Here is an 18,427-nt window from a genome sequence, read left to right as displayed (position 1 = left end):
GTTTACACACAAGGCTTATTGCAGGTGTGGTAACAGATTGCTTATCTTTGTCAGAGTGCGTCAGTGTTTAAGAGTAGTACAGGAATTTTAATAAAAATTGAACTTTTAGGTCCGGTTGTGCTAGCTTTTGAATTGTAGCTGTTTAAATATTCAGGATTGATGCTAAAATCCTCAATGTAAAATATACAAAGGAGATATCAGTAATAACTAATTTTATTCAGTTTTAGATGAGTGTGTAACTATATACCCCGTACTCTAATGAAACCTGTCACATTCACAATGTACTACTGATGGATAACTTTCATTTAGAAGCATAACTAGTAAGTAGCCTGATGGTATGAAGAAGTATCTTTTCTTAAGAAGGTTTAAGAGGTGTTTATATTCATGATATTGAAGACCTCAAGAAAAAATCCAATTCTCGTTTCCCCACCACCCCAGTTTTCCCTTTTGTCATAGCATTTGCTTTAGTAAGAAGAGCAGGCCTGTCCAGAACGTAGGTGTTAGGGGAGGGTGCGGATGGGACAGTACTTGAGTGTTGGTCTGACGCCCTTCTCGCCCGCTTGGGGTCAGTAGGTATTGGACGTGGTAGAGATTGAGTCTGTGCTCCTTGAGGAGTGTTCTCTTGAGGACTTGCTGGCAATGATTTCTTAGAAAGAAAAAGCTCATATCTGGCCCAGGAAATGTTTCTGAAAGAAAAAGTCCCAGAATACCTTTTCTTGCCTGACCATCAGCAGGTGTGAAATGGATTCTGGGTTGTCCCAGGAGAATGTGAACTGCGCCATTTCCTTCTGAGCTTGGTGGAGGAGCCCTCCTCCTGCCCAAGACTAATTTTTCTCCCTGGCTTCCTCTCTCTCTCGTTCCCTTTCTCTCTCTCTCTCTCTCTCTCTCTCTCTCTCTCTCTCTCTCCCCCCCCCCCCCCCCCCGTTGGCTCTTCTCCTTCAGTAACCAAATGATTGTCTCAATCATAACAAGAAAACCAAACCCACCTTTGGTTGTATGTCTTCTAGTTACTTCTTCACCCATCTCCTTTGCTTTATAGCAGAAGTTCATGGCTTTCAGCCTAAAACCCAGATTCTTTAGCAATAACAGATGGAGCCTGACTGGTCTGGCCTTGGCTTTACTTCTTGCCATTTTTCCACTTGCATGTCCAGGTCACCCTGATGCAGTTCTAGGGCCATCCTTACCCATCAGAAACTCACCCTGGATGTTACTTCTCCCAAGACACCTCTGACCATCACAGATCGGTCTAAGTGACTCTCACTTGGTTGCAGAGTATCCTAAAGATAGATTTTGCTACATCTACTGGGTATTATGATTTTTTTCACATATTTGTGTGCTGTATATCTCCTGTTTGAAAGATTCCTGTCTTGGTTCTAACAATGTCTGTGTCCTGGAATTTCATTAGCCCCTAGCAGGAGTAGTCTGAAATCCATCCTAAAAATCATGTTTCTCTCAAGTTCCTTCAAACCAAACAGACCAGGACAGGTCAACATGAGCCTGGCTGTGGGGGTTTCCGTGGGAGGTAGTGGACAGGCCTGCCTGACATCCTCTTTTCTGTAAGAATTCCAATTGGAAGACAGGTGTGTTACCCACCCTCCTCAGTCCCAATCCAGAATATCTCTGTTTAACCCATAGGTTAATGTGTAGTATGTATATGAGGCACACTCAGAAACAAATGAAAGCCTCTGAGATGGCAGTAGGAGCATGTTACACCAAAGCTGACTGAGGCCACATTTCATATTGTTAGATGAGTCTGTCACTTGCAGCATCGGCAACATCGCCATGCCCAGCAGTGCTGACTCAGCAGTCCTGGAAGGAAGGTCGTGAGTGACTTCTCAGCGGGATTGACTGGTGCCAGTTATGCACAGTCTCTATCTCCTGAACAACTTGACTCCAAATGTTTGTCTATTTTGCGGTTATTGGGATGTATTTAACACATTTTTTTTTTCTGTAGGAACAATGTTGTATGTTGTGGTAGCCCTTGGCAGCCCACATATGCTATTCAATATTGCGACATAGAACTAGTGAATTTTAATAATATTTAATAATAATAAATGATAATAATATTTCTCTAAGAAAATGCTTCCAACCTCCCGCCGTGGAATACCAGGAAACCTCTTCCACTTTTGAAAAAGAAGTAGGCTTTTCCAACTCCAAGATGGTACTGATTGCTCTTGAATTTTGAAGCACAAATGTTTTGATTAAACAATCTTCTAGCTCATGTATAGAATTACAGTAAGTTTTCTTTGTGAGAACTTCATTGGAATAATAATCTCAAATCCATTATACTAATTCTCATGAAGACATTTTCACAAAGAGAATTCTGGGAACCTCTGCAGGGGAGGCCAGTTAAATCCAAGTTGCTGGAGATGATGCTGGGACTGGTATGAAACTACTGCCCAGATCACGGTTCCTGTGTGCTGCCTCCTAAGGCTCTTTATTAGAACTCAACCATGTTGAGCTGAGAGTTTGTGTTGAGAGATGTTCTTGGGTGGGGAACTTCTGCTTCTTTTCTTTTGCCTTACGAATTACGTAACTGATTGTCAAGCAGTTGCCTAGGCTGGGTACTGACATTAAGGCTATGCTAATTATTTTTTAGAAAAAGATCAGGCAGAGGGGGTGGTAATTATGCTGCTGTTATTGAATATGTTTTCATAGTTACCAGATCTTTGGTATTAGGTATAAGAAAGTCAGTCTTGTTGGATTTTGGTGACAAAAAGTTCACTGAAAGGAAGACCTGCTGCAGGGAGCTAGGAGAATGTGTGAATAACTGGAGGGAATAGTTCTTGGGTATAAGCAGAGTCCTTCAGTTGACTTGATGAGGTAACTAGTTAATATCTTGTGCAGCAATACTCCTGGGATGGTAGTTCATAGCAGAGCATTCCTTGAAGTTTAAGGCACTCAGTGAATATGCAGTTGTTCCTGTGGAAAATAATGCCATGAATAATAATAATATAAGAATAAATTCTGTGTTTCATGTACCCACAGCTATAAACCTACGTTTGCCCCACCCTGTCTTCAACAAATAGTTATTGAATGCCTGTCACGCCAGTTTGTGTTCTAAGTGTTGAGAATGCAACAATGAACAAAACAGACAAACCTCTATTCCCACAGAGCCTTCAGTCTAGAACAGATTTATGTTGGTTAAAGGTGGAAAGCTTTATGAAGAAAAATAAAGTGGGAAATATGGGGGCTATGGATATGGGTCAGCGAAGGCTTCTCTGGGAAGTTGTCAGAGACTTGAAGGATGTGAGGAGAGGAGCAATGTGGGTGTCTGAGGGATGTGGGTATCTGAGGAAGGCGTTCCAGGATGAAAGGACAGCCGGTGCAGAGGCTCCAGGCAGAAGCATCAGAAACAAAGCAAGTGTGGCTGGAGGAGATAAGAGAGGGAGGGGTGAGAAAAAGACCAGGAGGCCAGATCCCAAGGGCTTCGTACAGACTTTGATTTTATGCAGAAGGACATGGAGAGTCATTTGAGGATTCTGAGCAAAGGAGGGGCATGATCTAACTTGCATATTAATAAGTCCACTCTGGCCCAGGGTCCAAGCGAGAGATTCTGTGGCTGGGCCACAGTGGTAGCAGAGGTGGTAAGAAGTGGTCAAATAAGAGATACACCTGGAAGCCAGTAGGATTCCAGGGTGCATGCCATGGGGATTGTGGGTGGGTGGCTGTGCTTGCAGCGAGAGGAGAGAAAATCAAGGCTGACTTGCAACTAGGAGGATGGACTTGCTGAATTTGTGCCTCAAAATTCAGGGAAGTCTGTGGGGGAGGGGAGGATTTTTGTTTGTTTGTTTTTTGGTGGGAGCTGGGTTGAATGATAATATATCCAGTTTGATAGTTAGAGGGACCAGTGCAGAGGACCACAGGCTTTTGCCACTCCTGTGTCCTCTCAACTACCCTTAGATAGTAACCTCTCCAACTTATAAAGACGTCTGCCCGCAGCACTAGGACTTGGGTTCAGGCTTGGGCTCTTGTTAAGCAGAGGCAGAGAAGCAACCACGAACATGCTTAAAGGGGTGTGCCCACTGGGCAGGAGCTTCCTGCTGGCACACACCCTCGGGGAGGGGTCTTTCTTCCTGGGGTCAGTCCTTTTCTGTCTTAAAGTCAGCTGGTCGTTGCCGTTAACTGGGGATTCCAGCCCGGGTTTCTGTGCTTCCCTTCCCTAGCCACACTCGGAACTTCCCTCTTCCTCTCTTGTCCACTGGGCAATACATGGGGAATATGCAAGTATTGCAATTGATTCTTTGCTTTACTCTCCCTTGCCCCACCTGTTTCATTATCTATTTTGATCTGATATGTGACAACGTTGTCTTCACTGGACTACACTGATGTGTATTTACATACATAAAATAATCAGAATTCATCTACATTTTATGAAAATACATTTGCTGGGGAAAGACGGTGGGGTGTTTCTGGGCATTTTGGCATCAAGCTGAGGTGGGACCCAAGTGGTGAGGAAGACAAGTGGTTGAGGGTTAGCCTTCTCTCTTGCTTTCCCCTTTTCAAACTTCTACTGTTTGCTCATTCCCACCAGTTCTGCTCCCAAGACTCCCCTTTCCAGCAGGCGAGATGTGGGTGCCTGCTCATGCCAGGGGCAGGGGCACAGTCGCAGGAAAGAAAGGGTGTGTCTGAATTCTAGACCTCTTGGCAGGCAGCGGGGTAGCCCTTGCTGGTTTGGAGTCTGGAGAACAGCAGGATGAGATCTGGGTCTTAGGAAGGTAATCCTTGTGTCTGCAGGAGATTGAGCACAAGGGGGAGAAGCCAGAGACAGAGAAGTTGATCAAGTGGTTAAAATAATTTGTGCAAGAGAAGGTGCAGACCTCGACTGTCAGTGAGGCTTGACCGTGACCATGAGGGACGGAAGGAGAGCAGAGCCTGGGGAAGGGAAGCTAGAGAGTCGGGTGTCTGGCAGGGCGGGAGGAAGGGGTGGCCACAGGGCGACCATGGAGCTGAGCTGTGAGGGGCATGGGCAGGAGGAAGAGGAGTTCAGTGTAAGTTATGCCAAGTTCCGAGAGCCTAAAGATTCCCCACATGGGTGAAAATTCCTGGAATTGCCACCTAGAGCCCCGCTGAAGGCAAATGGAAGAACAAGGGGAGCTCGGGCAGGAGAAAGATTTGGGAGGTCCCGGGCTTAAACTGTGCTGATGGAGGCGATAAAGGTGGGACAGGGGCTGCGGGCAGCTCGCTGGAGATCATCACCCGGCTTTCCCGGGCACATTTCCTTTAGAAACGCTTGTGCTGAGGCACGTTTTGTGCTGGGAGAATGATGACAGATGGTTTTGCTTCTGAACAGGGACTACATTATTTGCCACTGAGCCAGCAACTTCTCAGCCATCACTCATGAAGTAGTCATTATCAGCCACAAACACAAGGGCTTCCCTGGGAATATTGAGTTTCTCTCAGAAGTTTGTTGAAATGACATTCATGACAGAATCTGTGGTGCGAAATACCTCACCCTGTCAACTCCCCCAGGTGTCTGCAGGGGACAGCATGAGCAGCCGCCCTCTCTGTGGACCCAAACGGAGTATCCAAGCCCTTGTGATGTGCCCTGGTGTCTCAGTGCGTTTGGTGCTTCATTTCCTGACAGATCTGTCAGTCACCTCAACTTAATCATATAAATTTGGTTTGGCGGCTGAGGTTATAAAAGATTGCAAATCTCTCCTTAGTATAACTTCATGTATAGGAAAACCGTTTTAAGACTTTTTAAAAAAATGCTTTTATTGATTTCTGAGAGAGGAAGGGAGAGGGAGAGAGAGAGAGAAACATCAGTGATGAGAGAGAATCATTGATCGACTGCCTCCTGCATGCCCCCTACTGGAGATCGAGCCCAAAACCCAGGCATGTGCCCTGACTGGGAATTGAACTGTGACCTTCTGGTTTCTGGATCGACTCTCAACCACTGAGCCACACTGCCTAGGCAGGGAAACCTTGTGAATAGATCATTTTAATAGTAAAGCTCATTGTTTGGAACATTCATCATCAATGTAACTTGGTTTTGGGGGAATACGGTAAATTATCATGCTCGGTTCCCATTGTTTTTATGGGCAGGTCATTAGGTAATGTTTGAAACACTTTGCTGCATAAGTGATTAAGCTATCGGACAACACCCGCACTGTTTCATACCTACATCATGCAATCCTTATAAAGGGAGTGGTTTGTAACTCACTGCTCTGGAAGGGTATGGCTTGTTTTCTATAAAAAGGTTTAATAACATGTGCAGAACAGGAAGCCAATGTCAGAATTGATCTGACCAGCGTTTATTTTCTTAAAGAGCTTCTTAGCTCCCCTATGAGCCGGGAGCCGCCCTCCTGCCACTCGGGCTAGCACCCCAGCCGGCCCACTGCTGCCATTGGCGCAACTGGAATCAATCACTGGACTGCCATCCTGGTAACGCCGCTCCACAGGGCAGCTGCCACCGACCCCTCCAGTTCCTCAGGGAAAAAGGGATTGCTTATGGAAATGGACCTGGGAGACAATTTAAATATTCAATGGAATTAATATTTTTCTTTGACCAAACCAAGAGAAAGAATGCAGTTCTATAAGATTTGTTTTAAAAAGTAGATCATTTTGTACCTTAGTACATGCGTTTCTGCAGTGAACATTTTTTCATGAATTACATTAGAAAGGTGATTTTCCTAAACAAACCAATCTGATACTGTGTAATATATGTCTCTGTAGTGATTCAACATATGCATACACATTTTTTTTTTTTTTTTGCCTCTCAACTGGGCTGTCTCTCTTAAAAAAGAACAAAGGGCTTCTTCTGCTATTGTTTTCCACATAAATCCTGTCATAGTGTTAGGTCTATAATAGACCATTTCAGAATACATCTGTTTTGGCTGGAACTCAGATGTAGTGGAAAATTCATGATTCATATTTTCAAAATCTGGATTTCATTTAGTGTAGAGGGAATGGTAGTGCTTAACCAGCACATATTCACAGCCACTTATGCATTGTGTATGCCCATATCTGTAAATCCAGTGTGCCGGGATTATGTTGTGAAAGCATTTGGAGAGCAGCACTCTATCTTTAGGATTTAGCTGGTGTTGTGTGAAGAGGTTTTTGCTGACTGAATTTGAAGGGACATTTGGGCTGCAGCAGAACTGAGTTCCCATGGCACTACCGACACCATGTTATTTGCTTGGTACTTTCACTAATGTATTAAACAAGAATAATTAGACAATCATGTATTTAACAGTGGGAATGCCATGTTATTCCCCATAACTTGGTAGATAAATTTGAGTAACCAGAGCTGAAGGGTAATTCATTCTTTGTTTTTCAAAGGTCCCATCAGAAAATTGAAGACTCGGAAGAAAGCAGTGATGAAATTCTTGCGCGTCTAACGTCGGCGGTAAGGCCACGCACATTCCCTCCGAGGGGTGTGGAAATAATGAATCCAGGGCTTTTGAAGGGAGGCATTTGGGCAGTGATGTGGGGACACTTGCCCTGTGTTTGCTCATCATTGTGGGAGGCCCCAGTCAAGGGGAAAGGAGGCCCCGGCATGGACTCGCCCTGCTTGGTGCAGCCTGTCCAGTAAGACCATAGATACTAGTATTCTTGGCGGAAAATTTCTGGAACCTCTATGGAGGCATAAAATCTGATTTTTTAAATCAACATGACTCAATCTAGGGAAAGTTGTGGCCTGCTGCACAAAGGAGAAAAGACTGTGTTTCATTAGGAAAAAAACAAACAGAAAAAGAATTACCACAGCCAACAAAAGGCCAGGTTATTGGTTTTTAATGTACTGGAATGCAACATTTTTGTTGTGTTTTTTAAGGCCAAGAATCAGAATTGGCAATTGCCTTGTTGGTTGAAGAATCGTTTATGCCCACCTTCATAGAAAAGCTAGCAGTGGTCACTGGCCATGGGCTGCAGTTTTGAAGGGCCCTGGCAATCCTTCGCACAGAATCTTCATCCACTGGCTTGGCTTTCGGGAAGCTGTTTTAGCCTTACCAAAGACTCTTTAATTCTGCTTTAACTTTATTATTGGAATTTATTATTGTAATTGCTGAAAGTCCTGCTGGATTAGGTTATGTATGTGGTTGAAACTGATCTTGTACAGTTTTACACACCAGATTGGTGTCTGGGCATAGCTTGAAAGTTAGAAGTAGCCTTTCCTACTCTTCTTAAAACGTAGCTTAGAAAAGTAATTTTTGATTAAATACAGTGATCTGTGGTATAAAACTTCATGTGAAATGGAATTTTGACAGTATATTAAGAAAAACTATTTAGCATGACCTTTGCAGCTTACTTTTACTTATTTATATAAGTGTTTTTATTTTATTTTTTTCATCACCATTTATTCCCTCTATGCCCTCTTCCACCACCCCAACCCCTCCCCCCACCATTTATTTTTTATATTGAAGTATAATTGACACACATCATTATATTCGTTTCAACATAATGATTCAATATTTGTATATATTGTGAAATGTTCACCATACATCTGTCACTATACATAGTTATAGACTTTTTTTTCTTGTGATATGAACATGTAAGATTTATTCTTTTAGCAACTTTCAAATATGCAATATGGTTTTATCCACTAAAGTTACCATGCCGTACAGTGCATTCCCATGACTTATTTATTTTATAACTGGAAGGTTGTATCTCTGACTCCCTTCACCCATTTTGCCCACCCCTGCTTCTGGAGATATAGATATAGATATATAGATATATAGATATATAGATATATAGATATATAGATATATAGATATAGAAATATATTAAAGCCTAAGCGACCGTTACGACTGAATAACCAGAACGACCAGTCAACCAGTTGCTATGATGCACACTGACCACCAGGGGGCAGATGCTCAATGCAGGAGCTGACCCCTGGTGGTCAGTGTACTCCCACAGCCAACCTCCCGATCAGGACTGGGCAAAATGGCCCCGATAGGCCCTGATTGCCGGCCAGGCCTAGGGACCCTACCTGTGCATAAATTTCGTGCACCAGGCCTCTAGTATAGATATAAAATCACATTTTCTTTATCCATTTATCTATTGATGGACACTTTGGTTGTTTACATATTTTGTAAATAATGTTGCAGTGAGCATGGGGATGCAGATATCTTTTCTAGTTAGTGTTTTACTTTTCTTCAAATAAATTACCTACGTGTGGAAATGATGAATCACACAGTAGTTCTATTTTTAATTTTTTGAGGAGCCTCCATTCTGTTTTCCACAGTGGTTGCACCAATTTACATTCCCACCAACAGTGCCCAGGGGTTCCCTTTTCTCCCCATCTTCGCCAACACATGTATTATTTCATGTCTTTTTGATAATAGACATTCTAACAAGATGTGCGATATTTCATTGCGCTTTTGATTTGCATTTCTCTGACAATGAATGATGTTGAGCATCTTCTCACAAACCCATGGGCCATTCTGTATGTCATCTTTGATAGGGCTCTAGCAATCCTTCACACAAAATCTTTATCCAATGGCTTCGTTTTCTAGAAAATTTTTCTAGCAGTTTAAAATATGGACCAAAGAAGAGTGCCTCATGGGTGCAAAATCATTAAAATGGCACCCACAACAGCACTGTGAAATAGGTGGGATATCTGTTTCATAGATATGAAAGCTTGTGACATTAAGTAATTTTCCCAAGATCACCCATGTAGAATGGAACAGAGCCAGGATCTAAACGCAGACTTTTCTACTTCCCAATCATGTTCTCCCAGCAATACCACTCACTGTACTGTCTTTTACCGTCTTCTCTTTTTATTCAAACTTGAAAGTTTTGGCTGTCTTTTAAAAAGTCCTCATTCTTTAAACCCCAATAGTTTATTTCTTAGTCCCAGTTTAGGTTCATAAAAAAAAATAATTCCTGAAACTCTACCCTGGAAGAAAACACACGTGAGTTTTCATAGTAAAGGAACATGAGAAGATAGTGCATGTTTAGAAATACTAGTAAAAATGGCTTTATAAATGAGTCAGATTTACAGTGGTTGAATTTATTCAAACATGACCAATATATAAATGGTTCAGTCATGTTTCTGGTGATTTTTAGCAAAGAGCTACCCTCCCAAGTGCCTGATGTCCACAAACCTAAACAATATAACTCTGTAAGAAGTTTTCAGCTCACGGGAAAATGACAGATGTAATAGAATCCTTCCATTATAGAAAGTCTACAGAAACACTGGACATTATTATCTGGAAACTGTTTCTCTGTTATATATACAGTTTCTGCCTTAGCACCTTAGCTTCATTTCTAATTTCTTCTGACCCTACGAATTTTGTTACCTTGAAAACTTCCTCTTTTTCATTTGCTGTGAGTCTCTATTGGTCTGATAAAGCTGGTGGGCCGAGAAGGGCCCTTGGATGACATAGTCTTCCAGTTCCCACTCTTGAAGTTCTGAGCATGATTTTATTTTTAACCATGCATCCCTTCAGTGTTCATGACAAAAAGAGTACTCAGAATTGATAATATGGCTTTTATATATTTGTATTGCAATGCAGGGTAAACAAAAAATAGGGAATAATTTACAATGAGTAAAGTGTTGCTTTCAAAGCCATAATTCTTAGGATGTAAATTTAGGAAACATGTTAAACGTTGAGGCATTGCAAAGAACTGAGAGTACTTGGGAAGCATCCAAAGACAGGAAACCAGAAACATAGAAATCTTTAAAAGGAGATAAAAACTGATTCTAGACTTCTGTCTCTTGCTTCTTTAAAAGCAACATCCCAAACAATCGCTATTAAACTATTTCTCTTTCTTTTGGCTAAATTTTCAGGATGGAAATTGTAGGGATAATTTCTCTATAATTCTACCTTCAAAAATACAAACATCTTATCTGGACTTGAGTAAAATTCGTGGATTTTGTTCACACAGACGTAATTGTCAAACCATCAAGCTGATGTGAGTTAGGCTAAGATGTGACTTTCATGTGTCGGGTGCCTGTTTGTTGGTATGGTTACATAGTGGCATTTATGAAAGGCTAAGGGGCACGTGGTGTAGGACTTTGTGCTGTTTGGTCCTATGAAATCAGCCATCACCTGGATGGTGAAAGAAAACAGTGTTGAGTGTCTACAATATAATGCTAAGTTGGGGTGATAGTGGTGGAGCGTTTGTGGCCAAATCTTGAGAGATGATTTAAAATTACAAATCAAGTGTTCAGAATTTGGAAGAGAGGTCAGTGGGGATGAGAGCAAAACCCAATACTCTGGGACCACTTAACTAGATACTCTCACACCCTCCTATTGCTTCTCAGAGCGGATTTAGTTTATAATTTTCATCTGTTTCAATTTCTCGGCATCTTTCTACTCTGTTCCCTCACTCATGTTCACCGATACATCCCATTTGAAGGTAGAATCCAAGCTTCTGATGCTTTTAATGGCATTTTCTAAATTCCTTCTCATGGGGTCTTTGGGTGCATTGCCAGTCCTCTGAGAAATAACGCTGAGCTAAAAAATCTTACTTGCCAATCAAACCCAGATTATAAATGAAGGTGTCTGCTGTAAGTTCTGGAAGACCATGAAGCAAATGAAGCCCCAAGAAGCAAGTAAGCCATATTTTTGGTGAAAGTGTTAGAGAAAAAGAAACCTGCTTTGGGATTTCTTTCTGTGTTTCTCTAAAAGGAAAACAAAAGGGGGGTGATTATTACTAACTGCTGCATATTGTCAACTTCACGAAAACATTTTTCCCTGCTCAGTGTCCAGAAATTGTGATGTAACACTCCCAGTTTTCACGTCTACTCTGCCCTTGTTCTCTCATGATTCCTAGCATTCCTTCTAGTTAAGGTCTTGTTCTCACTTTTCCCCCATTTGGAATCCTGCTTGACCCATAAAACAGATCTGATTTCACTTTCATTCACTAAGGCAGGGGTCCTTAAACTTTTTAAACAGGGGGCCACTTCACTGTCCCTCAGACCGTTGGAGGGCCCGACTATAGTTTAAAAAAAACTATGAACAAATTCCTGTGCACACTGCACATATCTTATTTTGAAGTAAAAAAACAAAACGGGAACAAATACAATATTTGTATTTGCATGTGGCCCGCGGGCCGTAGTTTGAGGACCCCTGCACTAAGGCCTGCCCTTCACTTGGACCTTTGATTTTTCTCCCAAGTCCTCTTTTCCTTACAGTTCTCTTGGGAAATGGTGGTTCCTGAGGCACAAGGAACTGAGTCTATTGAACAATCAGTTCTGAATCGCTGAGTGCATGACGCTGTGAAACTCAAAGATGTCGACTTTTCAAGATTTTCTCTCTTGTCAGTTATCTCCTTCCTCTAATATTGCCAGTTCTTATAGTTCGCCTTCACCCATTTAAAACCCCTCTTCTTTGCCATGTTTAATCTTTCACCTGAAACTTCAGCTGTGTTCTTTAAGGATGTGTCTTGCACAGGATGCTATTTCTACCCTTTCTGGGTCCAGGAAGCATACAGTGTCCAGGATTTCAGTAGTTTGTACTTCTCGATGAATCCGCAAGTTGGATTTGATTCATTGGAGAATTTCTTTTTCAACAGTAGTATCTGAAGATAACAGTGACAGCTTTTTAAATCGGAAGCTTTCCAGTTGGTACTGATTCAGCGAGCAGAAATAGCGTGGGATTTGGGTTTTGATGAATCTCAAAAAGATAGGCTTTTAGAGACTTACTTAAGAAACCTTATGCCAAGTTAGCAAGGTCTAGAAATAACCTTAGGTTAGTCAACGTGAGGAGAATCTGTCACATTTAATATAAGATGAGCACAACCCAGTGATGATTTTCACCACATATAGAAATATGTTTTTAAAAAATATGCACCTTTTGCCTGGCTGTCTGCCTCTTCCTTTCTGGGGAATTGAGGAGCGGAGTGTAGTTAATCTCCCTTTTCTTCGCCTGTCATAGACCTGAGCGAGCATGTTTGTTCAGAGAATAAAAGTAAGTTACTCCCCCAGGGAATGACTAACCTTCTGTCTGGCTGCCACAGGATCATGAACATCTTGTTACCTTATATTTCTTATCTGTAGGGAACATAAAATTCCTGCTTGGAATCCTTAGCCTGGCTCCAGCTCTTCCAGTGGCTTAAGAGCGTCTCTGTGATTTGGAGAAGGGCCAGGTGGATTGAGTTTTTAGAGAAAGTGTCAAGTGAGACCCTAGAAGAGAGACCTGGTTTCAAGGAGCATTTATAAAGCACCAGAGGAATTGTAGCACATTTCTGGTGTAGTATTCCTTGTTCCTGTTTTTCAGAAGAAGTCATGGGGCTCATTAGTGTCCAAAGGGCCTTGAGCTGAGGAGCGCAGGTCTCCGGGCCTATTGGAGTTCTCTCACCCGCCCCCCTTGTGGGAGCACACATAACACTTCCCAAACCTATGATTGTCAATACCCGAACAGACAACCGAATGGAATATTTCTATCATTTGTCAATAAAAAAATGCATGTATGTTCTAAGTCTGTTGCACATCAGAATGATTTTCTTCATCCTGGAAATCGGCCTCAAATTCCAAGATTATAGATGTACACACACAACTTTTTAAAATTAATTATTCAGTTATCATCTCTGCCTCCAAATAAACCTGCACCTACCCAGATTATGCAGTAATCTAATTTAACTCCAGCCTTGAGAATTTAGTTTTTGATAAACAGTATAATATATGCTGTTTGCCTACAGAAACAAGTCCAGTGGGGAGACATTTATTTAAAAGCATCTGTTCCGGGTACTGTAAGTATGTAGAACCCATTCAAGAATAAAACGTGTCTCAACAAATCTCTTTTGAAAAGAAGTGTGTGTGTGTGTTGTGTTGTGTGTGTGCGTGTGTGTGTACATGTATATATGTACATATATATGTATACTATGGTATTTGGATATCTATTCCCAAGATGAAGAAAATTATTTTGATATGCAATACACTTAGAAAACATAGACATTTTTGATTGAATAGAAACATACTACTCAACTGTCACTTGGTATATTGACAGTCATGAGTTTGTGAAGTGTTACTGTGAAGCCCTGTGTGAGGGATGTTAAATGAGCTTTAAAAGAATGATCCATGAATATCTCATATTGGGCTGCTTCTTTGTGCATTTGTTTAAAATAAAATTTCTTACAGCTACTTCAATGAAATGTAATTTTGCATTCTTAAGTCAATGTTATAGCTTTATATAGAGTATATTCATATTGCAGAAGGACCAGGAGGCATATAAAAAAAGTAAAAATTACTTGAATTTTTTTGGTGGTGATGAAATAGGTAGATTTTTGAATGTTTCTGTCTTTTTACTTTGCTGTAAAAGTTAGAATAGGATGAAATTTCATGTGACTACTGGGTAGAAATAGTGTGAAATCTATTCTTCTATTTGTAAGTGTCAAATGGTGGTAAACTTGGTGGTGAGCTGGATTCAACTCTGCAATTTTCTTCTTATTTACCTGACACTTGGATTGTTTAACTTGGACTTAGAGACTTTTACAATTTTTAAAAATCCCTGAATAGAAAAATGCTCATAATAAAACCACTTATAAATAACTTACTAACACTCCTGGTGTTTGTTACTTCCTAAGTTATTTTTCTTATATGTATATTTTTATTTTAAAAAATGACCCTTTTATTTTGTGGTCTTTACTTGTCACTTAATAAGTTTTCAGTGCTAAAAGTACCTCTTATGATATTTATAGTGGACCTGTAGTATCCCGTTTCATGATTTACCACTTCCCCTACTTTTGAATATTATGCTTGTTTTTAATCTTCTGCTCTTATAAACAGCACAGAGGTGACCTTCTGTGTGGGTACAATGGGGAAGAATCTGGCTTGCAGATGTTAGTGTATTAACCCGTTGATTTTGGAAGACCACCTGAGACGTGGGTAAAGACTGAGAATGACTGGTATCTGGAGTTTTTGTCTGGTGCAGGTGTTCTGCTAACGCTTTTCATGCACCGTCGCACCCCAGGCTCACTCAGCAGGGTGTGCTATCATCACAGTGGGGAGGTGGAGCTTTTTAGACAGAAGTAGTCACTGAGAGTCCACTTTTTCCTGGCCAGTTTGGTTCAGTAGTTAGAGCATCAACCCATGGATCAAAGGGTGGTGTTCGATTCCTGGTCAAGGCATATATCTCAGATGTGATCCCTAGCCCCTGTCAGGGCAGTCAGGGTGCATGTTGGAGGCAAGCAGTCGATGTGTCTTTCTCACATCAATGTTCCTCTCTCTCCCCCTACCTCTTCCCTTCCTTCCACTCTGTCTGGAAGTCAATGGAAAAAATATCCTCAAGTGATGATTTAAAAAAAGAGAGAGAGTCCACTTTAATTAAAAATAACCATTTAGGATTCTTAAAACAGTTTTCCACATCATCTTCACTTAACACTATATAGTTACTGAATAGGTCTCAACAAATTGGATTTAGGATTAGATTATAGAATTTTTTGGAAGCATTTTATGAAATGAGACTTGACAAGTTACAGTAAATAACATTTTAATTTCTAAGTGGTCAGGAGTCATTAAATACTGGTAAACACGGCTGTGTGGTTTAGCAATTGAGAATTCATTCAGACTGCTTCTGTTGGTTTCTGGCTTCATTATGTGCACTCTGGAATGTGCAGACTCTGGTAAAAATTTTATAACAGATAAATCATTTTCCAGAACTAGACTCTATTAGCAAGTTCCTATAAGACCCTAAGAACTACACAATGGAATACTACGCTGTGGTAAAAAAGAAGGAATTCTTGCCATTTGCAACAGCATGGATGGAACAGGAGAGCATTATGCTAAGTGAAATAAGCCAGTAAGAGAAAGATAAATACCACATGATCTCACTCATCTGTGGAATATAGAGAACAACATAGACTGATGAACAGGGACAGATCCAAAGACAGAGGAGCAGCGATCAGACTATCAATCCCCAGAGGGAAAGTAGGGGAGGGTGGGGGTAAGGGGAAGAGATCAACAGGAGGATGAGAGCATGAGTTGGGGGGGGGGCTGGGGTTATTGGGGGGATGAGGACACATTTGTAATACCTTAACCAATAAAGAAATTAAAGATTTTTAAAAAAAGACCCTAAGAAGGTGTGGAGGGATAGTTTTTCAGGAAGGCTCTGAGGATCTGTGTTACTATTTTATGGTTGGTAGACTGGTCCCCAAAGCTGGATGCCCTCATTAGCACCTGCAAATATCACATTAAATGATTAGATGGTGAAAGGGGCCATCAAATATAATTAAGGCTACAGGCCTGGAGTGTCTGCATGCACCCAGTCGAATCCTATGAACCTTTAAAAGCTAAGAACTTACTCTGGTAAAAGTCAAAGAGAAATGGCAGAAGAGAAGGTTAAAAAAAAAAAAATCCAAGCACGAGAAGGATTAAACACAGCATTGCTGGCTCAGAGGAGGAGGAACCCACGTGCAATGACCATAGAGGCCTCTGGGAGTTAAGGGCAAGTTCCAGGTGACACTAGAATCCTAGAACTACTTTCAAGGTTGGCCTAAAGTAAATGGACATTTCCTTTGCCTGTTTTAGGCTTTTGAATCTTGATCTTGAGTTCTGAATCTTGTTCTCCAGGAATCCCTCCCATGTTAGCTTTCTAAAGATTTTCTAGTTGACAAAGGTCTTATTTGATCTGGATTCATCCCAATCCAGTATTTCTAATGTAACATCCCTTTATGCTTCTGCAGGATTCTACCCCCTACAGACAGGAGACCCCTACATAGGAGATCCCTGAGATACCTGGGACCTGACTAGTGTTGTGGTTATAATAAGGCTATTGTTGAGACGTCTAACCTCCCAAAAGCACAATGAGTGGGAATAAAGTCCTGCATTTAGGTTTTTAAGTTTCTTATTATAAGTGCATGGACATGTATTTGCTACATGGACGTGCATCAGCTACATGGACATGCATCTGCTTGGACAGAGGTTCACATTAAAAAGATCTGATAGTTTTCAGATGATCACAAGCAGAGTAGGAGTTAACAATGGAAATTGGATTACTGAGAATGGATAACAGTGTTTTTAGTAAAATTAATAGGCATATCTGTGTGTAGTCAAAACAAGTTTATATAAAAGATTTTAACAGTGACAACAATAAAAATAAAGTTAATAAAAAGCTTTTAGAACTATCCCTCATCTTGATATATTTGCGTAAGCGTAAGCATATGTTGTCTTCTCGGCATGCTATACAAACACGTCTTTGATGTGGTGACAGCAATTACTGGGGAAACAGCAGTTTGTTAAATAAACTATTAGGTGGAGAACAGTGGTGTCTAGACAGATATTTATATATCTTTCTTAATTTTTCAATTATTGGTTGACATGAACAGGTAATTGCAACATTATCTATGTGTCAGATTTGTGGCAACATTAGCTCTTCAGCAAAATAATGAACGTGGAGATAGGAAAACAGGCTTCTGCTGAACAATGAAAACTGCTGCTTGGCCTATGAGTATTCATAGGACCAGAGTCGATCCAGCATCACTGCTCAGTTTGTATCTTATCTGCAAGTGCGTTGATGACTTTAAGAAGTATACTTATTTGTTTTTTTTCCCTAGAGTGGTTAAAGTCCTTACTACCTTAAAATCTTACAGAGATTTAAGAGTAAGTCTATTTGGGAATAAAATGGGGAAGAATTCTGTATTATGTTCCGTCTTATATTTAATGTAGGAAATTAGAAAATAAGTTCTATGTTTTAAAAACATTTCTATCATGGAACCAACATGTAAATGTTTCCAAAGTTAATAGATTTACTAAAAACCTTTAGGAAATGTGTGACTTGGTGATTCTATCAAACACTGATTTATAAGGACAATGCTTCGGTTAGCTAAGACATTTGCCACTATTGGTCTGTCCTCCCGCAAATGACCTGCATTCTCTCCAGCTCTCACTTGGTTTTCTAGGGCCTCTTGCTCCATGAGGCCTGCTCATGTCTTCTCGGTTGACCTTTCCCACGGAGGTGCTCCTGGGCACCCAGAATCTGCATTTGACTCTTTCTGTTGCCTCTTGAGTCTTGGTGTTGATGCAGAACAACTTTGTGGGCATTCAGATTTAGAGGCTGCAGGCACTATCGAAGTACCAGGAAGTAAAGAAGACAGAACGCTAGACATAAGGTGGACTCTTGTGCCTGTTAAATTTCAGGACTACTTTGTGAACAGCCCTGCTGGTTATGGAAGATAGAAAATCCAAACAATTCAACATGAGGAGAGGGGAATTTTCGAAATAACGTCTAACCAGTCCTTTAATTATCCACTATACAGATATTTACAAGAGCAAACATACCCAAATACAGATGTGTTTTGATTTACATAGTTTTTTTTATATCGAATGAACTGCATTTTAAATTAAAGTTTAAGTTTCTTAAAAAGCATCCCTGCAACTTTCCTGGTACTTGAAGAGATGGTGTCTGTCAAATTGTTGCTAGTAACTGAATCTTATCATTGGGTTGAGTTATAGCCTCATTTAATACCTAGAACACAGTGGGCCATGATCCTTTATAGATTAATTAAATTAGAGGAGAACAAAATAAAAAGTAAAGAGTGA

The 18,427-nt window shown here is 40.8% G+C and overlaps 1 protein-coding gene across 1 annotated transcript in view; it reads left to right on the top strand.

The window, feature by feature from the left end:
• RAPGEF5 (Rap guanine nucleotide exchange factor 5) overlaps positions 1–18,427 on the top strand; it is a 199,741-nt gene that overhangs the window by 56,463 nt on the left and 124,851 nt on the right. The window contains exon 6 of the mRNA XM_081102021.1: positions 7,285–7,351. Coding sequence (XP_080958147.1) covers positions 7,285–7,351 — 67 coding nt within the window. The remainder of the gene's footprint in view (positions 1–7,284; positions 7,352–18,427) is intronic.

The sequence above is a fragment of the Myotis nattereri genome (assembly GCF_964212035.1).
Source record: "Myotis nattereri genome assembly, chromosome: 11".
NCBI lineage: Eukaryota > Metazoa > Chordata > Mammalia > Chiroptera > Vespertilionidae > Myotis > Myotis nattereri.
Note: the sequence above shows the minus strand (reverse complement) of the source record. Positions and strands in the feature narration are given on the sequence as shown.